This window comes from Passer montanus, unplaced genomic scaffold (genome assembly GCF_014805655.1).
Source record: "Passer montanus isolate IOZ18808 unplaced genomic scaffold, ASM1480565v1 scaffold128, whole genome shotgun sequence".
Lineage (NCBI taxonomy): Eukaryota > Metazoa > Chordata > Aves > Passeriformes > Passeridae > Passer > Passer montanus.
In genome coordinates this window covers 1,049,812-1,076,056 of record NW_024359610.1, presented here as the reverse complement: position 1 = coordinate 1,076,056, position 26,245 = coordinate 1,049,812, and the positions used below count along the sequence as shown (strand labels likewise).

Genomic DNA, 26,245 nt, shown 5'->3' with positions numbered 1-26,245 from the left:
TTTACTCCATGTCAGTTCCATGCCAGCTGTATTTCATGGAATCAGGAATTCTCTCCGAGCCTGGACCCTGTGCCAATGCCAGTGCACGGAGAAGGGAGTGGGGAGCAGGGCTGGGAGCTGGGAGCACAGGGCAGAACCACCGGGATGGTGCCGAGGCAAACCTGGCATGGAACTGAGCGATTCCCATCGCGGTGTCCCTCACCCAGCATGGCCCCGGACACTGCTGTCCTCATTAAGGACTCGGCTTAAGAAGCCAGCAGTGTTCCTTCCACCCTTCCCTGTGTAATTCCATCAGTGCTGCCAATAAATCCACGAACTAACCCACTCCATGGTTCTTTGCTCTTCCGGGTTCTCTCTGTGTTCTCCTCCTGGAGCCAACCTTCAAAGCAGCTTGGAACTGGGGTAGGGAGCAGCCTCCTGTCCCTCCTGCCCTGTCTAACCCCTCTTGCTCTGTGCTTTCTGCCCGGGAGGTTTGAACACTGACTTGACTTGCTCTTCATTCTCCATCCCATTTTTTTACTTAACCATCATTTTTTTGTGTTCTGTTTTTTTTTTTCTTTGTTGTTTTTTGTTTTTGTTTTTTTTTCTGTTTAGCCCTAAAGAAGAATAATATCACTAAATTTCCCAATGTTCACTCGAGGGTAAGGATTTCTTCTAGCACAGCCGTGGTGGAGGATTCCCAGAGCTGGCAAGCATCTCTTTTTACTTGGCTTCCTCCTCTCTCTCTGTGCCAGGCAGCTGGTGGTAGATGTGGCTGAGCTAATACTGGTGAGACCCTCGAGGCCACTTGAGACCCAGATCCTTGATTTTCACCTCTGGAGGTGCAGGGATCCACAGGATGTTGGCTGGTGACCATCATCACACTGTTTTGGCCACTTCTTCTCAAGCTGAGCCCAAAACAGTCTTGTCTCCAAGTGCTGTTGGTTGGTGACCATGTTCACACTCCATTTTGGCCATTTTAATTCAAGTTGAGCCCAAAATAATATTGTCCCCAGGTGTTGTTGGTTGGTGACCGCCATCACACTCTGGTTTGGCCACTTCTCTTCAAGTCCAGCCCAAAATAGTTTTGTCCCCAGGTGCTGCAGCCCCACAGTTGGGTTCTGCATGAGGTGGACAATCTCCAGCTCCAGGTGTGGAGCTGAGAAGTTTGGGAGCTCTATGTAACTCCCAACACAAGTTACCCAGGAATCAGAGAGACTTGCCCAGTCTGAGACAAATTTGTTGGCCAGGAGACCAGTATTTGAACTGGAATTATCTTTAGTGCTTGTTGTAGCTGTACAGGTGACAGCACATGTGACACGTGTAATGGGCTTCCACCATCCCATCCATCAGCTTTCTCCCTCTTCCATCCGTCCATCCATACGTCCATCCATCCATCCATCCCATCCCATGTTCAGTGTTCCCTCCCGAGCTCTCCCTCCTTTGGCTGATGAAGCATCACTCCAGCCATGGAAAGCAGCTGGAGAATCCCAACCCAGTGCCAGCTGCTTTTCCCAGGGCACCTCTTTTACATCTTGGAGGTCCTTGCCAACCTGAACGATTCCACGAATCCATCTAAATGGGATGCAGGGATGCTAGATCCATCCCGGTGTGGCCGAACCAGGGTCCCACACCTGCCGTGAGGAACACCCTCCAGCTGAGGTGTGACTGTGGGAACAGGCAGGGGACACCCCGAACCACGGGGCTGGGCTCGACGTGGCCTTGGTGACAGCTGTGAGGAGATTCCCACAGCACATTCCCACCAGTATTAACCGGCCGCTGGGGCGCGTAGTTCGGGCACTTCCCCGCGCCGGGGCCGATCCCTGCTCCCGTGCTCCACGAGCTGCTTTGACTGGCTTCCAGCGGGCCTTTCCCTGTCTGTCCGGGCGCGCGGCGTGTCCGTGTGTCGGCGGGCGCTGCTGACTGCCGGCTCCCCGCAGATCTCCGGAACCAGCCGTACCGCCGGGCCGACGCGCTGAGGAGGAGCGTGCGCCGCCGCTTCGACGAGCACGGGCTGCGCTCCAACGGCGCCGAGCTGGCCATGTGAGCCCGCCGGGAGCGGGATGGGCCCCGCGCGCATCCCGGCCTCGCCAGGAACACGGACCCGACCTCCGGAGGCGCCCGGCCCCGCGCCGGCATCTCCGCTCCAAGTGCCTGAAATGGAAGCTCCTGCTCCGACGGATCCAAGCAATAGGACTGGGTTGGTTGGGTTCCTCCGGACGCCGAGGCGCTGCAGGATTTGTAACCAAAATGTAAAATAGGGGTTGGGTTGGGGGGTTTGGGTTGGTGAGAGCAAGGGCTCCCGTGGGCCGGACTGGTTGGGAACTGGGAATACTGGGATGTGCTTGGCTTTTAACGCTGGGCCGAGGGGCAGGCCCGGCCTTCAACTGCACTTAACAGCTCTTTTTTAATTACATCTCCAAACAAAGACATGTGAGGGCTTTCTGTACCTGGAACTGAAATAATCCCAAGGACGAAGCCAGCCCTTTTCCCAGCCCGTGCAGCCTCCAAACGGAACGTGGGCCCACGGTCCCAGGGCTAGGAATGGAACACAGGTCCCCCAGCCCAGCGTGGGGCTTTGGGATGTTCCAGGGCTTTGGCTGGGCGGCCAAGGCAGGCAGTGTTGGGATAACAGCGTATTTATTAATTAGCACTAAGCAATTAACAGCCAGTAATCAGTATTAGGCTCTGAGGACCAGTGCAGCCCAGTTCCTGGCAGGGGCATTCCAACCCTGCTCCAGCTCCAAGACATTCCTGCTCGGATCCCTGCTGAGGCTCCTTTGGAGGGGAAGCCCAGCCTAAAACTCAGTTTAGGTTTAGGTTCCCCATGGCATTTTCCAAGCCTAGAACGGGACAGGAGGCTGCTTTAGGACCACGCTGCCCCTCCCTGTGCCCCGGAGCAGTGGGATGGATCCCATTCCCTGCCAGCAGCAGCCAGGAGTTGGGAAGAGCTGGACTGAGGAGAAGTTTGTCCTTCCCAAATCCCATTTTGCTTCCAGCTTCCCTGCCTGGGCTCATCCGTCTGTTAATTGTAAAATTTCTTGTATAGTATTTAACCACTGAATTTCTTTGCCCTTTTCCATTGTGCTCCTGTGAACCACTGGTGAAGGTCCCTGGTTTGTTTTTTTTTCTCCTTGGATAATGTGTAGTTATATGATAATCTGTTTTTAAATGTACAGATATTTTGCTACAAAATTGGTGCAGTTTTTTATGGTTTTTACACTTCCCCCCCCAACTTCAGCCTCTGGGTAATATTGTAAATATTGTTTAAAAGGAAATAAATGCATCAAGCCTGTGCTATACAATCTGAATGTTATTTTAACTTATAGTTTTTGTTTTTATATTTAACTAAAAGGACAGTTTTGGACTCAGAGTTACCACATTGACCAATTTCCAGGAATTTTTCCTTGAAAAACTGCCAAGTTTTGCATTTACAGCGCTGTGTACTTGACCTGCTAAAGAGAACATGCCACTGTTGGAACGAGTGTTTGGATCAAAGAAAACTGGATCATTTGAATTTCAAATTTCAGCACTTGTTGGGGTATAAGCACTAAATCTCATTTTCTCCAGCTCAAAGGTATTTTTATAATAAAAGCCCAGAATGAGAGCCAAGCTGGCATGTTCTCTTTAATATTTTTCTAGTCATAGATCTGCTTCTTAGCAAGATTAGAAGTGTTTCTCAAGCAGTTCACGTTCCTTTCCTGGTCTGTTCCTGCCATAAAATCAAATAAACTATTTACACTACTACACTGAAATCCAGAGGGGTTTTTTGGGTCACTTTTACCTGTTTGTGGGGTTTTTTTTTTGTTTTTTTTTCCCCCCAAAAATGCTGTTATTTGCTAGGTGAACACCTGGAGCTTGTGTGGATAAAGACTGAAAGAATTTTGAAAGAATTTTTGAAGAAATCTTTGTTATTCTGGAAGAGGCTGAGGGAAGAAATTTGGGGTGTGGATGTTCCTGGGAGACACCAGGAGAGAAATAAATGGGGATTAATATTTGTCAGAAATGCACTCAAAACAATCCATATATTTAAAGCCTAAATAACTTAAATTTTAATATCAGATTTAATTTTTAAAAGGGTTTAATAAAATTATTCTGAGGGTGGGGTGGGGTCAGGATTAACCAGCACAGTCAAGGTTTCAACATGGATGGACACAGTTAAAAATCATCCAAAATAATCCAATAATTGATCAAAAAGAATCAATTTGGCTAAAATTCCTTCTAGTTTCCAGGCAGGAATGCAGAGGTTGAGCTGTTGGCTGTGCTGGGGCTGCCACAGGAAAAAATGGGGCTGGGAAATAGGAAAGGAAAACCCCAAAACAAGCTGGAAAAATAAGCCTGAACTCAATTCCCTGGAAAACTCAAAACCCTGCCTTGCCTGGTTTAAAAGCAGGCTCAGGCTGAGTTTCTTTCAGCAAATTGAATTAGGATGTTAAGAAAACCCCACCACTGGAATAATGGACATTCCCACTTTTTATTTTTAATGGAAAACTCAAGGCAAACCTTTTAAAAGTGATATGCCCTTAGGAACAACTTTTTCCTTGAATTTGTGTGGCTGCAAGGGAGTAAGAGCATTGGGAGAAGTTGCTCCCTGTTGGCAAACCCTCAGGACCTGTCAGACTCTAAATCCTCCTCCAGGACCTGCTGCCCCTCCTGTTTCATGGGGAGAAGTTCCTCCCTGTTGGCAAACCCTCAGGACCTGTCAGACCCTAAATCCTCCTCCCAGCTCCATGCCAGATCCCAGCACCCAAACTCTGCTGGGCTGTTCCCACTTGGAGCATTCCCATTTGGGGACATAAATCCAGGGAGCTGGGTGGCAGGTGAGCACAGCAAACCTGGCTGATTGTTAATCCTGGAGCAGCAGTTATCCCATCCTTCCTGGGAGAGCCTGCAGGGAAAAACCTGGAGTATTCCAACCTGGATGTCCACACCAAGCACCCCTGGATACCAAAAATCCCCCCAGGTCCTGTATGAGCAAATCCAGGTGGTTTTCCCCCAGGCAATGGGTGATGAGCAATGACCCTTCAGGGGGAAACAGCAGGACTGGGATGTGCTTTCCCATCCCAAAATATCCCAGGGAAAATCCCAAAGCATCCCTGGAAAAAATGGTTACAACCTCCTGCGTTTTATATTTCAAATAACTCATTTCAATCTCAGGGTGTTCTCAAGGACTCTGAGCCTTGTAACCACCCCAGCCAGAAAATTCCCTGGATAAATGGATCCTTTGGGTGTTTATGCACTGGTAAAAGTGGTCAAAATTGGGGAAAAAACTCCTGAAAAGGAATTTAAACAGTCTTCAAGTGGGTTTTGTGAGTGAGTCCGTGGCTCAGAGCTGTACAGAGTATTTAAGGAGAAATAAATACCAGTACATGCTAAAAGACAAGGTTTAATCATTGATAAAAATGTACAAAAATATTCCAAGGACAGCGGCTTCCCAATTTTCTCACCGAGCAGGGCTGGGGGCACCTTCCTGAACGTGCAGGGGCTGGAAAACAGGGCTGGAGCTGCTTCCTCCTCCCTCCTCTGGGCTCTGCAGGTACATTCTGCAGCAGGTTCTTAAGGCAACACATGGAATTGTGTTTAACATTGGATTTTTATTCCTAAATTTTCGGAAGGGGGAGAGAAAAGGTGGAGAGAAACGCTGGAGCAACAGCCAGGGCTGGGCCGGGGTGGATGTGGGGAATGCCGAGGTGGTTGTGTCCCAAACGCTCCCTCTGCTGGCACAGCAGCAGAATTCCCATCCACGACATTCCCTGGGATTTGGGGTCGATGGGAGGCGGGACACGCCTCAGTCCTGGACAAAAGCCCCGGTGCCAAACAACTCCACAATCCAGGGGATTGCAGAACACATCAGGACACGAATTCCTGACTCCTGCTTATTCCCCCAGAAAATGCCACCCGACCAAATCCATCAAAGGACGAAAGCACAAAGAATTAAATTAGGGGTTTTTTTCCCAAAGCTGAACTGGGCTCTGCCCAGGCAGCCCAGGGCTGTTCCCTGCCTTGGGAAGGACACCAGGAAAGTGCTTGGGGACACTGCTGCCACCTCCGTGTCCCCTCCAGGGGATCCCAGCCCCCATCCCGCCCCGCAGCTCCAGGCCAGGCACAGCTTTGCCCTCAGAATTCCATGGATTTTTCTACTTTTGACTGGATTGAAGTGGTAAAAAACTAAAAGCCACCGTTGTTGTGGCCATGGGCCACCGGCCTCTGGCCCCAGGGCCTTGCCCACACAAGGCTTGGTTTTATTTTGCCACCTGTAAACATTTTTGGTATCAAGGATCTTCTCATTGATCTTCATCCAGCTGCTCCAAAAGAGTCCTCCTCTGTTTTTCCAGCTCGCCCTCGCTGAGCTCGCTGCCAGAGGTATCCCAGTTTCCCTGTGGAGAGATGGGACAGTGGTCAGCATGGGACTGGCCAGGGTGGCTGCTCAGAAACCCCAGAATCCACACTGGGGAATGGCAAAGACCTCCAGGATCCTCAAAGGCAAGCTCTGACCCCTCCCAGAGCACACACACCATGGAGCTGCACCCAGCAGAGCCCAGAGCACCAGGAAAAACAGGGAGCAGAGCTTACGGAATCTTTTCCAGGCCGTTTTTTAGTGGGAGATTTATGCTTGGACTCGGATCTCTGTCTGGCTCTTTCCTTCTCACTGTCCCTCTCTCTTTCTTTCTTGTCCTTCTCTCGTTCCGCATCAGATTCTGGTGAATCCTGTGGGGGGAAAAAAGGGAATAGTGAATATTCATGTTGAATATTTTTCAAGTCCAACTTCCATTTAAAGAATTGTAGAATCATGGAATGATTTAACTTGGAAGGGACTTTAAATCACATCCATTCCACCCCTGCCACGAGCAGGGACACGTTCCCCTATCCCAGGTTGCTCCAGGTTGTCCACCCTGGCCTTGGGCACTTCCAGGGATCCAGGAGCAGCCACAGCTCCTCTGGGCACCTGTGCCAGGGCCTGCCCACCCTCCCAGGGAGAAGGGAAGCTCTTTCTGCATTTTGGATCCCTTTGCTGCTCTTGTACAACTCAGAGCTTCCAACACAACCCTGATGCTCAGGCAGGCACAAGGAATGGCTGGGATCCTTCCCAGTTACCCCCAACAAAGGAGAACACCTGGATTTGCCAGGATAAACAGCAAATCCCAGGACTCATGGAGTCCTTCACCTGGAGCTAAACCCTCCAAATTCAGCAGCTTTAAGTGGTTTAATATTAGGAATACGTAACAGAAAGTTGTTATTCTGGCAATACCCTCCTCCAGCTTGATCCCAATTTTTCCCTAGGAAAATCCAGCTGGGGTTACTGACAGCAGGTGCCAGGCTGTCCAGAACCCAATTAACAACTGAGCTTCACTTACAGACTTGTGCCTCCTCTTCTTGCTCTTCTTCTTGTGTTTTTTGGACTTCTTGTAACTCCTCTCTGCAGCCACAGGGAGAAACAAACCCCCCAGGAATCAGTGGGTAAGTCCCAAAGGAGAACAGCACAGCTGGCTTAAAGCCAATCCCATCCCAGCCCAGCCCAGCCCGTACCGGACTCGGCGCTGGAAGAACGCTCCGACACCGACCGCGATTCCGAGCGCTGCCGCTTCTTCTTGGAGTGGCTGTCGTCATCCTCGGACTCTGAGCCCTTCACACACAGCCAGGGGAGAATTCCAGTTAGGAATGGGAATCCCAGCAGCAATCAGCGCAGCTGGGAATGGCAGGGGGAGGGCTTCCAGGGGTACTCACGGAGCGGGAGCGCGAGCGCTTGCGGTGGTGTTTTTTGGATTTCTTCGAATGTTTCTTGGTCTTGGAGTGGTGGTGTTGACACTCGTGCTGTGGGCAAGGCAAGGAGGAGAGAGCTCGGAATTCCAGCAGGGATTGGCCTTGGAAAAGCCCTAAAATCCCAGCTTGTTCCACCATGGGTAAGGACAACGTCCCTGGAGCAGGGTGCTCCAACCTGGCCTTGGACAGTTCTAGGGACCGGCCAGTAAAACCTCATCAGCTCCTTCAGGACATCCCAAAAATCTGATGGGATGGTTTTCCTCATCCAAAAAAGCTGGGAAAGGTTAAAAACTCCACGATCACCATTTAATGTCAAAACACCTAAAAATGGGCACTGCTGCCATGCTGGAGCTGCAATAAAGGCAGCCAGGAGCAAGGAAAAACACCTGGGTTCCCATGGATCTGCTCCCTGGATCCAAGTTAAGCCTGGCCTAAACCCACCCTTTGCTCTGCCTAATTGGAAATTACAGAATTAAAAGTCAAAATTTCAGTTCAAATTCTTCCAAACTGCAAGAAATGCAACAAAACCCCCAAGTGTGAGAGCTGAAAAATCAAATTCATCTCCTGCTATCACTTTATGGAAAAAATTCCATTAAATCCTTCCCCTTCCCACTCAATGTAGAAGGAATTTTTCTTGTCTGTTGTCCAATGATTTCAAAAATAAATGAACAATTACCTCAAGTACATGAAGGAAATCCTTAAATATCCTTTTCCTTTCAGATTCCAGGGTGATGTCTTCAAATGCTGGTTCCTTCACAAATCTGTCTCTGATCTGTCAGGAAAATTAATTCTATTAATGATATTCAAAGAAATTAAATTATAAATTTATTAAAATATTAGGATAGAAGAAATAGAATAATAAAATATAATGTAGCAATGAAAATGGCAGTAAAAAATAAGAGAACCAGTAAGAAATAATAAAAATTATATAAATAATAGTGAATAAAGATAAAAAGGAAGAATAAAAGTAGTAAAGCATAATAAAAGTAATAAGATAAGAAATAAAATAATAAATAAAAATAAGAAAACTAAAACCCTGAAAAAATATAGAAAAAATAAAAATAAGAAAACTAAAACCCTGAAAAAAATATAGAAACCCCCCCCCAATAACAGAAATATAAAGAAATAATAAATAATTAAAAAATAAAGATAAGAAAAATAATAGAAAAATTAAAAAATATAATAATTTTTAAAAATAATTTAAAAAAATTATTTTCACCAGTTGAAAAGCCCCTGAGCTGCTGTAAGGCTAAATTTGTAATCCCAGATTTCCAAGCAAATCCCAAATTTCTAGTGTTCAGGGAAGCTCTAACTCATGGAAACATGGAGAATCCCACTGTTTTCCCTGCCCATTCAATTTAAACTTAAAAACCCCCAAATATTTATATAAATTATCCTTGGAAAGGAAAGGTTTTCCAGGGTATTTTATCCAGGACAAAGTTCTAAATAATTTCAATTCACTTTGGGGGGGTTGTGGGATTTTTTGAGGGGGTTTTGTGTTTTCCCAGTTCTTTCAGGATGATTTTGTTTCAGAAGGATGAAGCTCTTCCCAGCCAACCCCAAGTTCTCCTGAAGGGTCTGATGGGATTTTGAAGCCCCACCAGCAGCACCAGGAAGAGCCTAGTGAACCCAGGGTTTTTTAGGGATGAGCAGGGGCCCTTTTGGGCATTTGGGAATGTTTTCCCCCAGGAATTCTCCTCCTTACATCCTCCCAGACAGCGTCCAGCTCGATGGGGGGGGTGGCTTGTTTCAGCATGCTCTTGAAGGCTGATTCCTTCCTCTTCATCTTCCGCGCCTCCTCCTTCTCCCGCTCGCGCTCCCGCGCTTCCGCCTTCTCCAGCAGCTGTGGGTAACAGGAAAAGAGTTCCATTCATTGGGATTTCTGCACAGCTCACCCTCAGAGCTGTGCCTGAGGCACTCGGAAAACACAAGGAAATTAACTGCTTTTCCTGTATTTAATTAATAAATCAAAACTAGGACATTAAGTTATTTTATCAAAAATTAATTCTTTCTTTTCCAAGCATGGAATTGCTGTTGATGAAAATCCAATGATGCAAAACTCCAGAACCACACAAATCAGGAGAAATCTTATGGACAAACAGGAGAGCATCACTGAATTCCTGTCCCAGAATTCCTCAAGTTTGGGAATGCTGACTGCTTGGACTAAGGTTTATTGTTATAGTGACAACTAAAACCAGTTAAGTTACCCTAAATAACAGAATACTCCTCAAATATTCTGGAATTAGAAAATAAACCCTAATTCCTGTTTGGAGAAGGGATTTCCCAGCCTAATTATCCAGATATCTCAATTAATTAATTATTCAAATTATTTATTAATTCATACTTACACTGTTGAAAGCCAGCTTGATATTCCCTGCATCCAACGTGGTGGCTCTTTTGGTGGAGCTGATGACAGTGACAAAATCCTCAAAGGAAGTGTTCACCTCCACCACAAATCCTTTATCCTGGAAAAAACAGCTCCTTTGGCATGAGGGAAATCAGGAATCCCTTCAATTCCAAGGAAACCCCAGCTCCCTTGGATGGGAAATGTGCAATGCAGGGAGGAGCCAGGTAATGCTCACCTTTAAGATGTCTTTAATTATCTTCTTCTCATCGTGGTAACGAGCTTTCAAATCCTCCACATAAAACTTGAACAGGTCAAGTGCCGTTGATCCTGAGGGAAGGTTTTGATAAGCCACAGGTCAGGTTTAAGCCCAGAGCTGCATTTTTAGGTGTTAAAAGCAGGAAGAACTGCTGTGGCCTGCCCCAAAGCCCGGGACTTCCCCTCCTTACCAGGCTGGCCGAGCATGCTGGTGAATCTGATGTCGGAGCTGATGGCTGGGTACAATTCCATCCAGGAGGACATGGAGTGCAACTGCCCGTGCTCGTGCAGCTCATCCAGAAACAGCTGCAAAAACAAAGGAAAGGGCAGTTTGGAGTCATTCCTCAAGCTTCTCCTCCGTACCAGGGGGATGGATTGGCTTGGTAACTGGAATTCCATTCTTGTTCCAATAGGATTGAAAAATCACTTTTTCTCTTGCTCTTCCTGCTCTTCACCACCTACAACATTCCAGCTGCATCTCCTTCCATCCAGACCTATTCCCTCCGATTTTTCCCTTGAGTGTAACCCAGCAGAGAAAATGCCACAACTCCACACCTCAGGCTTTGAACACCCCCTTGAATCAACCCTCAGAAATCAAAAAACCCCATGTGGAATATCCCATGATATTCCGTATTTTCAGGCCAGAACCCCAAATTCCACCAACCTGGAAAGATTCCCTGTTTTTACGCTGCCTCCTCCTTTCCCTCAGCAAACTTTTCTGCTTCTCTTCCTCCTCCTCTTTCTCCAAGGCCCTGATATGTTCCTCAAAACAGATCAGGGCATCCTCCTTGTCCATGTCTAGCAAGAACACAGGGAGAAGGGGGGGAAAATTCAGGTTATTCCTTCCAAGTCAGCAAGAATGCTCCTCCCCAGAGAACTGCAGAGCCCACGGACATACTCTGGAGCTCCTCATCCTCAGCAAAGGTGGGGTTGTCCATGAGGTACTGCTGGGCCTCTGACCAGGTGGTGCAGTAGGTGACGTTGGCCATGTTATCCAGGATGTTCTTCAGAGCTTCCCAGTTCCTCTTCCGCAGCTGCTTGGCTTGTTCCTGAGGGGAAAAGTTTATTTTTTGGGCTCAGTTTGAGGTGGTTTGGGTAGAAATGTAAGATATCTAGTGTGTTCTCCGACGAAATATGAAATTAGTCTTTAATTTATATAAAATCATGGAATTCTGGTGTGGTTTGGGTTGGAAGGGTCCTTGAAGTTCATCCCATTCCAACCTCCTGCCCTGACAGGGACCAGGTTGCTCCAAGCCCCATCCTTGGATACAAAATGACACAATTTTTCCATCTTATTATTATTTCACTGATCCAGAATAAAATCCATCATGTGATTGATTAAAATCCCCCAAAAATTCAACACATGGTGAAATCAGCAGGAATAAATCCCAACAAACCAAAAAACCTTCCCTAAAAGCTGCTCTTTATCTGCCATAAAGCCTCAAGCACAGGTTTAAAGTGATTTAGGAACAAGTGAGGAGATGTTGGAGGGAGTTGAAGGGAACTTACCTTCTCCTTCTTGGACAGGAAAAACAGAACATCCTCATAAATCTCCAGCCGGTCCCGCTCGGATATGGCATTCCACACTTCCATCTCCCCAAACATCTGTTCAGCTTTCCTGGGCAAAGCAAAGGAAAACCACACAACTCTTTATTGATTTATTGGTGACTGAATTATCCATCAATTCCCCAGAATTCAGGGAGAGCTCTGTTCCAAGCAGGAATGCTTTTATAGGAATTCTTCTTGATTTTCCCTCTTGCAAGTTTTTTTTGTGATACCTTTTGAATTTTTATAAAGGAAGGAAAAATCTAAAAATGGAAGTTGATGCCACTCCAAGCAGTGCATCCCATCAGGGTTTTTATCCCAAGTCTCTTACTTGTATCTGGTGGTGGATGTCATCTTCTCATGGTTTTCCAGGAAGCGCTGGAAGGATTCCTTGGCTTCCTTGTACTTGGATCTGGCTTCTTCCTTCTCCTCCTTCTCTGTCTGAACTTTGTAGGCATTAAAGGCCTGCTTCTTTTCACTCAGCTTTGCCAAAGCACTTCCCAGGAAAGAAAAGGAAAGAGCAGTGTTATTTATAAATAAAAAAATCAGGAAGACAAGACAATCAAAATCAGAAAAATCAGAAAAGGAAAATCAGAAAAAAAAGAAGAAAATCAGAAAAAATAAAGAAAAAAGAAAAGAAAAACAAAGAATCAGAAGAAAAAAAAAGGAAAATAAAAAAAACCAAAAGAAAAAGAAATCCAAGAAAAAAAAAGAAAAACCAGAACAATCACAAAAAGAAAATAAGAAAAATAAAAAAAATCAAAACCAGAAAGCAAATGGCAACAGTTTGAATAATCTAGATTTGAGATAAAATTAGTCTGAACATTTTAATCCCTAAATCAGCATAAAATACCAACTTGCACACTTATTCCCAATAAAAATGAAGCTGTTGGAAGCATTTCCTTATGGAGGGAAGGAAGACAATTCCCTGCCAATGGCACAAGTGCAAGAGTATCTGTTGCTGACAGAAGTTTGGATGTTTTGGAAGTAAATTCCCCAAAAAAAGGTTTGTGTGGAACTGAAGGAGGACTCAGTACCTGTATCTGGGGTCATTAATGATCATTTTCATGGCCTGCTCCCAGGAAGCATTGGATGGAACCCGCTGTGAAAACAGGAAATTATGGATGAATCAGACCTGGAATTGACATCCAACAAGGAATAATTCCTTAAAAACAGCCGTGGGGAAAAGAAAAAAAGAACATTTTATTTTTAAGTTAAAACAACACTTCACTGCAATGTTCTTTTCTTTCATTTCCTCAAGAGTGAGGAATTCTTCCCCAAAAAAATCCAAGTAAAATCTAGCAAATAAAACAGAAATAAAACCAGGATTTTTTTTCAAACACTAATAATTGGTCAATAAAATATTAATAATTGGCTCAAATACCTTTTCTTTTAACAGTTCTTTAAATGCTTGTTTGGCCTCTTCCTTTGTGTTCCATGTGTAGGTTTTTTTAACTGGTTGGGCATCCTCATCCTCCTTCTTTGCAGCAGCACTAAAACAAAAAGAGTTTTACTATTTCAGTATTTTTTTCTAAGTTAGAGGCACTGAAAGAGGCAAAAAACCATCACAAAATGAGTTTTCTAAATAGCAACTCCAAGTAAAAAAAATAATTCTAATAATTCATACAAGGGTTTTCCTTACAGGCACCACAACTGATAAAAAATATCAAAAAAGTGAATTATTGAGGCAAAATACTTCCATCCTGCAACTGGCTGCCTCCTAAGGTTATCTAGAAATTATTCCTAAAAATGTAATGTTGAAGATCAGCATGACTATTAATATTTTACAAAAAATATAAAGAGAAGTGCATAAAAATGGGCCTCTTCTCCTTAATTATGTCCTGCTGCCTAAAATCCCCCACAGCATTTCTTTCTTTTTTTGAATGATAAAAACCCTAAGTTATAATTTTACACATAAAAGATTTTTCATTATTAAAAAAAAAAAAAAAAAGGAATCCCAGCTGGAACAGATAAAAATCCCTTTAGCATTTTATTTTCTTCCAGTGATAACCAATGGCACACATCCACGGAAAAGGAGCATAAATAGGGAAGTGTTTAATGGCAAATTCTTACAGATACTGGAAAATCCATGGAATGTTCCTGTTACTGATGCTGCTGAGAAATGAAAAACTGCAGCAAAGCCTTGAGGCTTCATAAATTATCATGGAATCATGGAATGGCTTGGATGGGAAGGGACAGGGACACTTCCCACTGTCCCAAGCCCCAGTGTCCAGCCTGGCCCTGGGCACTGCCAGGGATCCAGGGGCAGCCCCAGCTGCTCTGGGCACCTGTGCCAGGGCCTCATCACCTTCCCAGGAAATATTTTTTCCCAATCCCTGATCTAAGCCTGCTTTCTGTCATGTCAAAGCCATTCCATCTTGTCCTGTGGTAAATTATTCATTCCCTTGAAGAACTTAAAGTGTGCTACAGGCTTGTGGGAAGACCTTGGTGTTTGGGATGGGAACCATGGAATGGGTTGGGTGGGAAGGAACACTGAAGATCACCCCATGGACAAGGACACCTTTCCACTGTCCCAGGCTGCTCCAAGCCCTGCCCAACCTGGCCCTGGGCCGGGGCCGCGCTGGCCCCGCTCGGAGCCTCCCCGGCCGCGGCCGGAGCCGAGGCGGCGGCCGCATCCTCCGGCTTCGTGCTGGGGACAAAAACAACAACTGTCACCCTCGGGCACTGCTCTGAGATTTAGGGCACAGGGGCTGCTTAGGGATGTGGTGAATGTGGGGAATGAGGGGTTTAGGGTCAGTTAAAGACTCCAAAAAGGTTACAGCCCCTCAGGGAAAAGGGGCTGTAAGGCGCTCAGGGAAAAAAGTGGTTGAAGACCCTCAGGAAAAAAGGGTGAAAGGCCCTCAGGAAAAAAAAGGGGCTGAAGGCCCTCAGCCCCAGCTTCTCTGGGAATTTCATCCCAGGGCCTCACAGGCATTGATCCCCCTTAATACCCCACCCACATGCACTTTCCTGGAGCTGCCACCCACCCCCTGGCACTCACTCTCCCGAGGCCTCCTGCTTGGCCTCGTCGGTGGCGGCCGCCGCGCTGTCCGCGCTGCCGTCCTGCGTGCCGGGGGCGGCGCTGCCCTGGCCCTGCTCCTCGGCCGCGGCTGTGCCGGCAGTGTCCGTGTCCCCCGCGGCAGCGGCCGGGGCAGACTCCCCCTCGGCAGCAGCTCCCGTGGGAGCAGCCGTGGCCGCGGCGCTCTCGGCGGCCGGGGCCGCGCTGGCCCCGCTCGGAGCCTCCCCGGCCGCGGCCGGAGCCGAGGCGGCGGCCGCATCCTCCGGCTTCGTGCTGGGGACAAAAACAACAACTGTCACCCTCGGGCACTGCTCTGAGATTTAGGGCACAGGGGCTGCTTAGGGATGTGGTGAATGTGGGGAATGAGGGGTTTAGGGTCAGTTAAAGACTCCAAAAAGGTTACAGCCCCTCAGGGAAAAGGGGCTGTAAGGCGCTCAGGGAAAAAAGTGGTTGAAGACCCTCAGGAAAAAAGGGTGAAAGGCCCTCAGGAAAAAAAAGGGGCTGGAGGCCCTCGGGAAAAAAAAAGGGGCTGAAGGCCCTCAGGAAAAAAAAAGGGGCTGAAGGCCCTCAGCAAAAAAAAAGGGCTGAAGGCCCTGAGGAAAAAAAAAGGGGCTGAAGGCCCTCAGGAAAAAAAAAGGGCTGAAGGCCCTCAGGGAAAAAAATGGGTTGAAGAGCCTCAGGGAAGAGGGTTTGAAGGATCTTAGGAAAGGTTTGAAGGCCATCAGGAAAAACGGTTTAAAGACCCTCAGGAAAGAGGGTTTGGAAGAGCCTCAGGAAAAAAAGGGCTGAAAGGGGTGAATGTGGGGAATGAGGGGTTTAGGGTCAGTTAAAGACTCCAAAAAGGTTACAGCCCCTCAGGGAAAAGGGGCTGTAAGGCGCTCAGGGAAAAAAGTGGTTGAAGACCCTCAGGAAAAAAGGGTGAAAGGCCCTCAGGAAAAAAAAGGGGCTGAAGGCCCTCAGGAAAAAAAAAGGGGCCGAAGGCCCTCAGCAAAAAAAATGGGTTGAAGAGCCTCAGGGGTTTGAAGGATCTTAGGAAAGGTTTGAAGGCCATCAGGAAAAACGGTTTAAAGACCCTCAGGAAAGAGGGTTTGGAAGAGCCTCAGGAAAAAAAGGGCTGAAAGGCCCTCAGGAAAAAAAGGGTTTGAAGGATCCTAGGAAAAGTTCAAAGAGCATCAGGAAAAAGGTTTAAACTTCCTCAGGAAAGGTCTGAAGATCCCCAGGAAAGGCTTAAAGGCCCTCAGGAAAAGATTAGCATAATATTAAATATGTACCTGTTTTCTTCAGCTTTAATCATTGCTAGGGAGAAAAAGGAAAAAAACAATTAAAATCTAGCTTTAAAATAGTTCATATACACATGGAGTTCTGGTAATTCTTGATTTAATAAAAGCAAAGTTTTAAATGTTTTTGTTACTATCAAAAATTTTAATGTTTGTGCCCTTCAAAGAGACTGAAATCAACTGAGACTAAATAAAGCTTAGAAACACCATTACAGAAAGACTGGGGAATATAAAAATGACCTTTTAATTTAAAATAATTATTTTAATTTGTAAAAAAAATAGTTCAAAGACTCAGAAAGAAAGGCAGGATTATTAAACAGAATTTTAAGAATGGAAATATTTAAATTACTGCTGCCTATTATTTTTTACACTTATTCTTTCCTGCCCAGCTGATTTGCTGCTATTTAAATTAACAATGTAATTAATATATGTATTTATAAAAATACAAGTCCCGCTCTTTTACCTTCAAGGTCCTCCAGCTCTTTGGGTTTTGCCCAGCGGGATTCCTTTGTTTGGGAATTGTAATAATAAGGCTTCCCAGAATCTGATTTATACTCCTTCCAGGGACACTTGGACAACAATTGCTGATAGAAAGAAAACAAAGATTTTTTCCAAGGAAAATTTCCTTTAGTAATTCCTTAAATAAGGATTCCTGCTTCCCCTTAATTATTCCTGCTCCTTAAATAAGCAACTAGGAACATCAGCATGTAGGATAATTATGGGGCACAAGATCTTGGGTGTATTTTTTAATTTATTAATTCCTGGAGCTCTTCCCTCTTGAAATTCCTTCCAATTAAGGAAAAAAAAAATAATCAACCAAATTCCAAGTTTGCCCATTTATTTTCCTTGTGGATTTAGCTTTGGTTAAGGTTTATTTTCAGCTCTCAGCTACAAACACCAAATATTCCTCAAGAAAACAGAAAAATTGGCTAAAACCCGAAAATAAATCACATTGTATCAATTTGATTTGCTATTATCCAACAGGAATAAACCAGGGGAATTCTCAGGAATTTGTTGTATATTTTAAGAACATTAATTTGACCAAAATAGTAATTTTTAGGGATTTCTTTCTTCTCTCAATTATATTTCTATTACTTCTCCAAATAAGAAAAAAGAAGGTTTATTTTCAGCTCTCAGCTACAAACACCAAATATTCCTCAAGAAAACAGAAAAATTGGCTAAAACCCGAAAATAAATCACATTGTATCAATTTGATTTGCTATTATCCAACAGGAATAAACCAGGGGAATTCTCAGGAATTTGTTGTATATTTTAAGAACATTAATTTGACCAAAATAGTAATTTTTAGGGATTTCTTTCTTCTCTCAATTATATTTCTATTACTTCTCCAAATAAGAAAAAAGACACATTTTTAATAAAAAAGCCTAGCTAAAAATGAGGAAAATGGAGGAACTTTGGCCACTTTGCACCTCAGGTTCTCCCAACATAAGGAGAACAATCCAAGTATTTTAGGAACATTTCTTACTGGAAGAGTTTGCTCCCACTTCTTCCAGCAAAATTCTCCCTGCTGCAGGTGTCAGCCCTGGAAATCCTCGTGTTCCCACAGTATCCCAGAATTACTTTGGGATTGGGTTACCTCAGCAGGGGTTTTGAGGTCATCTGGCTTCTCCCACGTGGACTGCTTGGTCTCGGTGTTGTAGTAATAAGTTCTTCCATCCGGGGATTTGTGCTCCGTCCACGTGGATTTCTGGGAAGACCCCGAGCCAAATTAATAATGGTGAAAAAAATGGGATCCAACTGCACAAAAGCAGCGGGATACAAACCTGCTTGGAGTGCTCCTCGCTGGCAGAGCTGGGGGTGGTGGAGCTCTGCTGCACTGTGGAGACCACGGGATGCGTTGTCTGGGGAGGAGACAAAACAGGGCTTGGGAAATCCTCAGCAGCTGGTGGGTTTCACCCAAATAGCCTGATTTTCCAAGTGGGTCAGCAGCACAGGAAAGGCAGGGAGCCCAATTCACACCTTAAGTCAGTGTTTTTCCCAAAAACCTCCTTCTCTGGGAGTGGAACTGTCCATCTGCACATTCCCTGATTCCCACCAGGAAGTGCAAGGGGTCACACTACAACAACCCCAAGTCACAATTCCAGCAGCACTCCTGCCCCCAAATCTTGAGGAAAATTTGCTTCAGGAAGATTCTGGCTCCCTGAGCTCCCTCACACCACACCTCCTGCTGCTTTCCACAGCCAGCTTCCCCATGAATTCCCTGGAATCAGGACTGCATCCAGGTACTATGGATCAGGGATTGGACATGGGCCAGGGAAAACTGGATTTCCAGAGAGGCCAATGGACAGGATGGAAATCTCATGGAAACAATGTGGATATCATCTGTTTAATAATTAACCTGGGACAAGGCCCACAGATTTCAAAGAACAACCAAAAACTTGGAAAAAGCAGGGGAAAAAAGGAGGGGAGGAAAAAATTGAATTAAGGTTTTCCTTTAAATCCCTAAAACCAAATTTGCCCCACACCACATTGGAGTTCCAACCTTCTGGAATTGTGCTTGCCACATACCTGAGTCCCAGGAGGGGTCACACCTGAAAAATAAATAATTAAAAATGAATAAAAGGTCTGGTTGCTTCATTTTCCTAAATATTCCTCCATGTGTGCAAGGAAATAAATGCCCTGGGTACCAATGGAGACTCCAGGACTGAAATGCTTCATTCCATTTTAGGGAAAAGTGGAATTTTTAAATGTTCCAGCTGATTTTGGTTAAATATTTTTAAATTATATCAAGTTGTTTTACTCACCTACTTGTGCATCCATGCTGTTCACTCCTGGCTGTAAAAATAATTAAAACAAACATTTAAACAATTAAATGTAAGTAATTAATTCCTGAGGAATTAAATCCTAAAAATAATTCCCATATTCATTATCCAAACAAGGCTTTTGTACCACGAAAGGCTCAATTCCTTAAATAAGGATTCCTGCTTCCCCTTAATTATTCCTGCTCCTTAAATAAGCAATTAGGAACATCATTAGGTGGGTAATTATGGGGCACAAGGCTTTGGGTGTATTGAAGCTGCATTCATGGAGCTCTTGCTTCTTGAAATTCCTTCCAGTTAAGGAAAACAAAATCAACAAAGTCCCAAATTTTCCCATCATTTTCCTTGTGGATTTAGCTTTGGTTAAGGTTTATTTTCAGCTCTCAGCTACAAACTTCAAATATTCCTCAGGAAAACAGAAAAATTGGTTAAAAAGTGAAAACAAATCACATTGGATCAATTTGATTTGATAGTATCCAACAGGAATAAACCAAAAAATTCCTAGGAATTTGTTGTGCATTTTAAGAGCATTCATTTGACCAAAATAGGAAATTCCTAGGAATTTTTTATTGTATTTTAAGAGTATTAATCTGACCAAAATACTGATCTTTAGGAATTTCACTGCTTCAAATCAGCACAGCAAAGGTTTGTGTTCACACCACAGGAAATTCCAAAGGAATTTAAATCTGCATGGGAAAAAACTCATTAAAATAATTTATTTCTAAACTGAAATGGCTGGAACTGGTTTTAAGTGAACCTCTTAGGCCTGGACTAAATTTATTTCTTAAGAACAGGATTTAAAATTTTTCCCCTCAGCGATTTCACCTATATCTTAACTTTTCCCTCTCCATTTCCACCCAAAGAATTCCTCATTCCTTGAGCTATTCTAGCAATTTTTATATTCAACTGAATTTCAGGAACTTCTAATAAAAAAACTCTTTAATGTTGAATTAAAGAGATTAATATCCCACCTAATGATTAATTAAAACACTTTAAAAATTACAATTTCAGAGAGAAGAATCTCTTGGTCAGACAATTTAACAATCCAAGGTCACAGTGATTCCTGCCAAACTCCAGGAAGTGAAGGATAAGGAATGAAAGGAAAACTAAAATTAATTTAAAGACTGATAAAAATCACAAAAATCTTATTTTTGTAATTATTCAAGACCACATAAAACTCCATAGTAATGAAAAATAAATGGAAAATTTAAATTCTTATCTTCTAATTAAAGAAAGCAAAGAGTGATCAAGAGCAACTGCTAAAAAGAGCTTTTAAAAACTCAAAAAAAAAGGAAATTAAACTCACAGGAACCGTGGGCTGCATGGCAGCCTGGGACATGTGGGACATCATCATTCCAGGCATCACCGACTGCATCATTCCAGGCATCTGGAATTCAAGAGCATTTCCCATACATTTCATCATATTCTCAACACAAAATATACTATTTTTATTTTAAAATGTGATAGTTCTTTTTAGTTTGAAACAAAACAACCCAAAGATCCCTCTCAGGCAAGGAAAAATAAAACAGATTTGTGGGATTGTGATCCCCTTCACCACATTCCCACTAAACTGGGATACTCCTATTAGGAATGGCATGTCCAGATGCCAAAGCTGGACAGGAAATCTCAATAAAAACCATTCAACTCCAAAGAACAATAGGAAATTATGTGGGACCTGATTCCCTCACTGAAATCCTGAGTGGAAGCAGGAAAAGCAAAGGTTGGGAATGATTCCTGCAGAATTCCAAGGCTACAGGGAATAAAGGAACAAAGGAAAGGAGAACTCCCAGATGTGACAACTACCTTCAGCTTTTTGCTCTCCATCTACAAAAAGGCCTGAGTTGCTCCCTAAAACATGAAATATTGAAATATTCCCTGGCTAAGAGTGGGAATTGTGGAAAGGGAGGTACAAGAAAGCAGAGAAATAAACCAGAATTTCTACTTCGCTTCCTAATGAATACACACTGTGCTAATGAGTCAAATCCTCCTCATTTTAAAAAAATTGGTTTATTTTTACCCCAAAAGCTGCAAATTCCCACTGAAGAAACTCCTAGCAGGCCTTTATACACCAAGTGAAGGAAAACAGGGATGCTGTGTCCAAGGAATTGCAAAGGAAGAGGAGCTGTCACCACGGGCTGCTCCCAAGGGTTTAATCCTTCCCTGCCTCTCTTCCACAATCCACATCACCAGGAGCATCCCAAGGACACCCAGCACTCCTGGGATATTTACTGCACCCACAAGGAGAATTGTTTCTTGTAAGAGCTGAGGATTTCACCACAAAGCACAGGAAATGAGGTAACTGAGAAGGAAAGCTGCCAAAAGCAGGGCCGTGCTGGTGGCTGTGTCACCTGCCAGGGCTTCTCCAATCCCATGGCATCAGCAGCACTGGGACACAGGGATTTCAAACAGCCCCTGGGATCCCACCAGGAATTCTGCAAAAATCCTGAGCTTCTTTCTTTCTTCTCTTGCTGGAATGTTCACATTGGATGTAGGAATTGGCCCAGAATTACAGAAACCTGAAGTCCTCAGACAAACTTATCCCTTCAAAATCTACAGGAAACTTCCAAAAAAACTTGAATAAATCCCAAATTACAGACTGATAACTAAAGGTGCATTAATTACCTGTTCTCATTCCAAAAACTTTAGTAAATCCCAAATGATGGACTAAAAGTTAGAGATGCATTAATTACCTGTTATCATCCAAAAAACTTTAATAAATCCCAAACTATGGGTTTATAATTAAAGCTAGAGGTACATTAATTACCTGTTCTCATTCCAAAACACCTGAGTGAATCCCAAATCATGGATTGATAATTAAAGTTAGAGGTGCATTAATTACCTGTTCTCATTCCAAAAAAAAAACTTTAATAATCCCCAATGATGGATTCAATGTTAGAGGTGCATTAATTACCTCTTCTTATTCCAAAACACTTGAACAAATCCCAAATTATGGATTGATAATTGAAGTTAGAGGTGCATCAATTACCTGTTATCACACCAATTTCTCATTAAAGTTACAGAGCAGCATCAAGTCCCTGCTGTCCATAAAAAGGGTTTCAGCCTGGCCAGGATCAACCCCCCTTTCCTCTTCCCAGATGTCCCCAGCTCGGGGATCCCAGGGAAGGAACTGCTGCTGGAATTGCCTTACCTGCCCCATGGGGGGCCCTCCCATGGGGGGCATCATCTGCGGCATCATCCCGTGGGGCACCGGGGGCATGTTGGGAGGTCTCTGCCCCATGGGGTGCATCCCCATGGGGGGGTAGTGGGGCATTCCCGGGTGGCCCATCTGCAAAACACCAACAGCCAGGGACAATCAGCACCCAAACACGCCCACCAACGGGAATAAGGAAATTCCTAGAGTTTGTAATTAATTACACACTCAGGAACTTTCTGTTCCACACAGATGCAACAGCTCTGAGAGCACCTTAAGCATGGGCAGAATCTCCCTTTGGAAAATACATTTAGCAGGAGTTAAAAAAATAATATTATTGATCACAGAATCCCACAATGGTTTGGGTAGGCACGCCCACCAACGGGAATAAGGAAATTCCTAGAGTTTGTAATTAATTACACACTCAGGAACTTTCTGTTCCACACAGATGCAACAGCTCTGAGAGCACCTTAAGCATGGGCAGAATCTCCCTTTGGAAAATACATTTAGCGGGAGGGAAAAAATAATACTATTGATCACAGAATCCCACAATGTAGAAGGGACCTTAAAGTTCTTCCAGTTTCACCCTCTGGGACACCTTCCACTGTCCCACATGCTCCATCCCAGCCTTGGACACTTCCAGGGAGGGGGCAGCCTGGAATTCCATCCCAGGAATCCCCACCCCCACAGGGAAGGAATCCTCCCCTCACTTCCCCTAACTCTACATCTTTCAGTCCAAAAGCAGTTTTCCAATGACTTTTCCTTATCCCAGAAGTCTCCCTGGGGCTGGGAGTCACACAAAGAAACCATGAGCAACTAAAAAGGTTTCAGTCTTCTGGGCAGAACACTTGACTTTTCCCTCTCACAGCACATGCAGTGACAGCTCCTGTTTCCCAAGTCCCAGGTAATTCCAGGTGGAATGGGGTTCCCTAGAAGTCTCCTCTGACCCTTTTTGGAGTGTTGATTTACTTTCAGAGGGACTGAGAAGGTCCTCCCAAGCCTGCTTTCCTCCAGGCTGAGCCCCCTTCCAGCTCCCTCAGCTGCTCCTGGGGCTCCAGATCTTCTCCCAGCTCTGGACACAGCCAGGTCTGTGATCCCCTGTGTATTCTCAGCAGGTCAGGCAGGGATCCTGCCCTGGAGGCACCTCTGGGTGCTGTGTCCGGCTCCGGCTCCTCAGCCCAGCAGGGACAGCAGCTCCTGGAGCTGAGCAAGGGCCTGGAGCATCCCGGTGCCCAGGAAAGGCTGAGGGAGCTGGGGCTGCTCAGCCTGGAGAGGAGCCCCGGGGAGAGGGGCTCAGCCCGGAGAGGAGCCCCGGGGAGAGGGGCTCAGCCCGGAGAGGAGCATGTTGGGAGGTGCATCAATTACCTGTTATCATACCAATTTCTAATTAAAATTACAGAGCAGCATCAATTCCCTGCTCTTCATAGGAAGAGTTTCACCCTGGCCGGGATCAACCCCCCCCTTTCCTTTTCCCAGATTTCCCCAGCTCGGGGATCCCAGGGAATGAGATGCTGCTGGAATTGCTGATGGTAAGAGGGGCTCAGGCCGGAGAGGAGCCCGGGTGAGAGGGGCTCAGCCCTGGAGAGGGGCTCAGGCCAGAGAGGAGCCCCGGGGAGAGGGGCTCAGGCCAGAGAGGAGCCCTGGTGAGAGGGGCTCAGCCCTGGAGAGGGGCTCAGGCCAGAGAGGAGCCCCGGGGAGAGGGGCTCAGCCCTGGAGAGGGGCTCAGGCTCGAGAGGAGCCCCGGGGAGAGGGGCTCAGGCCTGGAGAGGGGCTCAGGCCAGAGAGAAGTCCCGGGGAGAGGGGCTCGGCCCCGGCTGTCCCGGGTGCAGGGAGGGCTCCAAGCAGGACCCACCAATGGCACCGGAGGAAGGCAGGGACTGCTGCCCAGGAAGCCCCACCTGCACACGAACAACAACCTCCTCCCTGCGCGGGTGACAGGTGCCCAGAGCGGCTTTGTCGCCTCCCCAGCGGGGACACCCGGAACCACCGGAACACATGCACGCCCATCCCACCCAACCCCGCGCTGACCCCGGAGCGGGGAGGCGGGACCACCCCCCCCCCGCGCGCAGCCCGCACTCACCATGAGCGAGCCGCGGTCGACGGCGCCGGGCCGCATGGCGGGGCTGAGCAGGGAGCCGCCGCAGCGGCCCAGCAGGCGCCCGCGCAGCGGCGGGAGGGCTGCCGGGAGCGCGGGGCGCGGAGCGGAGCGGCGGCTGCGGCGGCCGAGCGCGGGGCACGCCGGGAGAGCGCTCACGTGGGAGCGGGGGCGGTGCGCGCTGAGCCGGGCGGTACCAACAGCGCCGGAAGGAAGGGGGTGACTTCCCGCTCCGCCGTTTCGGCTCGGCGCGGGAGGTGGCGGTAGATCTCCCCGCAGTCGTGCTGCGTGGTACGCGCCGCGTTCGTGCGCTCCCCCCCGCGGCGGTGCGGGTGATAGGGGCCGAGCGCGGCCGGGAGGCGCTCGGACCCCCCCGCGGCGCGCGCAGTGGTTGGTGCCGCCGGGCGCTGAGGGGAGCGGGCGCCATGGCGGGCTGGGAGCGGGAATGTCCCGCTGGGATCGGGAATGTCCCGCTGGGAACGCACCCTCCGCCATCAGCCCGCCCCACTCCTGCACCTGCACAGCCCACAGTCCCCCGTGTGCCTGCCAGCCCTTCCCGAGCGCTCCGGCAGCTCTGGCGGCCGTGGCACTGCCGGCGATCCAGGGGCTCCCCTCCCTCACAATTCCCAATTCCCAATATCCCATCCATCCCTGCCCTGTGATCAAGGGAAGCCGTTCCTTGTGTCCTGTTCCTCCAGAGCCTCAGCAAAAAAGCCAGCAAAATAGAACTGAAAACAAACAATGTTAAAGCTCAATGTAACTTCAGCTGGCAGTGTCTAAAATGTAAAGCTCTGGTTTTCTGGGAAAAGCTAAAATCCTGCTGCTTTCCTCACACAAAGCCCTCCTGCCGAGGTGTTGGTGTGCAGGAAGGAGTTAATTGATTAAATCAAGGTAAAACTGTGTATGGCCTAAAATTCCTGCCCGGCAATCAAATCGCTGGGAGAGATGCTTTTGATAAATTTGATAATTTTGGTTTAATGCCCAAAATCCACTTGGAAAAAAAGTGGGAAAGTTGGGGAGAAATTCCCCATCATTTATAATTTGGTTTTGTGCCGCTTTACACCAAGTTTAGCTGGGAATTCTGTGGGATAAATGAATTTAAGTGGGAACTCCAAAGGGGAAGATCCAAGGAATGATCTCTGCTCCCTTGGTGTGTTTATTTATCCGTGTTTCTCTTCCTGGAGTTGCACACCTTGGAATATTTTCCTGTCCCCAGCATTGCACAGCCGTGTTTCGTTGTCCTTCAGCAGAGGGATTTTCAGGGATGTGCATTTATTTTTCCATAATATTTCTGGGTTTCCACACACCTCCACGGTTATCAAACACCTCATTTTACACTTTAATGTGGAGATATTTTATAGTATCAGTGAGGGAGGGCTGGTTTGGCTCAGCTCATGGAAATATGGGATGGTTGGGATAAAAAGGAGAGAAATTCCTGCAATCCCACCCTTCCATGGGCAGGGACACCTCCCACTGTGCCTGGCCTTGGACCCTTGGAATAAACCCCAACCCTCGCCCCCCTGAGCCTAAAGAATTCCCTAAATCCACCCAAAAAGGCCTCGATTAATCAGATTTTTCTGCCACGATAAAGCAGCGAAATTAAAATTTAAATTGATCTTTAATTAAATCTTGAAATCTCATTTGAATCTCTCCTGGTGTGCAGTGAGCAGAGCTCCAGTGGGGCACAGCTGCTTCTGCCAGCCTGAGGTGTAACTTTAGTACTTGGAGTATTTTCTTTTATTTCTTTTATTTTATAGTGTTTTTATTTCTATTTATTTTTCAGCACAGCTGCCTAACATCAGTCCAAATCAAGTGAATTTATATATTTTTTTTCTGATTTTTTAATGCTGTTTTTGTGGTTTTACAAAAATTTTCATAGAACATCCAATCATTCACTCTTCTTCCTGATCCTGGAGGAAGCTCCTGGTTTTTAGTCCGGATTTTCAGAGAGGATTTGTAGAAAATACAGAATTCTGAAATTTAAAGAATTGAAATACAAATTTCAATACGAATACTCTCTGAAATAGAGAATTGTG

The 26,245-nt window shown here is 46.1% G+C and overlaps 2 protein-coding genes across 7 annotated transcripts in view; one reads left to right on the top strand and one right to left on the bottom strand.

Annotated features, from left to right (window-relative positions):
* FMNL2 (formin like 2) overlaps positions 1-3,726 on the top strand; it is a 112,907-nt gene extending 109,181 nt beyond the window's left edge. For 3 of the 6 annotated variants that reach the window (XM_039698660.1, XM_039698661.1, XM_039698658.1), the window contains one exon: positions 1,920-3,726. Coding sequence is in view for 5 of the 6 variants with exons in the window: in XM_039698661.1 (XP_039554595.1) it covers positions 1,920-2,026 (107 nt within the window). In the remaining variant the exon portion in view is untranslated. Of the gene's footprint in view, positions 1-594; positions 689-1,919 lie in introns of all 6 variants that reach the window. The other 3 variants (XM_039698659.1, XM_039698663.1, XM_039698662.1) reach the window with 2 other exon arrangements.
* A 1,619-nt stretch (positions 3,727-5,345) lies between these two features.
* Positions 5,346-24,281, bottom strand: PRPF40A (pre-mRNA processing factor 40 homolog A). The gene is made up of 26 exons (XM_039698676.1): positions 24,195-24,281; positions 22,112-22,249; positions 20,270-20,350; positions 18,949-18,979; positions 18,713-18,735; positions 17,968-18,045; positions 17,781-17,891; positions 16,647-16,767; positions 16,178-16,202; positions 14,889-15,179; positions 13,272-13,380; positions 12,925-12,989; positions 12,219-12,383; positions 11,852-11,960; positions 11,241-11,391; positions 11,007-11,140; positions 10,534-10,648; positions 10,323-10,414; positions 10,089-10,205; positions 9,446-9,583; positions 8,417-8,512; positions 7,705-7,791; positions 7,507-7,603; positions 7,335-7,396; positions 6,553-6,687; positions 5,346-6,356 (listed from the first exon to the last, which is right to left on the bottom strand). Exons 1-26 carry the CDS (start codon positions 24,228-24,230, stop codon positions 6,264-6,266), a joined length of 2,700 nt encoding a protein of 899 aa, XP_039554610.1. The 5' UTR covers positions 24,231-24,281; the 3' UTR covers positions 5,346-6,263.
* Between the last annotated feature and the right edge of the window lie 1,964 nt (positions 24,282-26,245).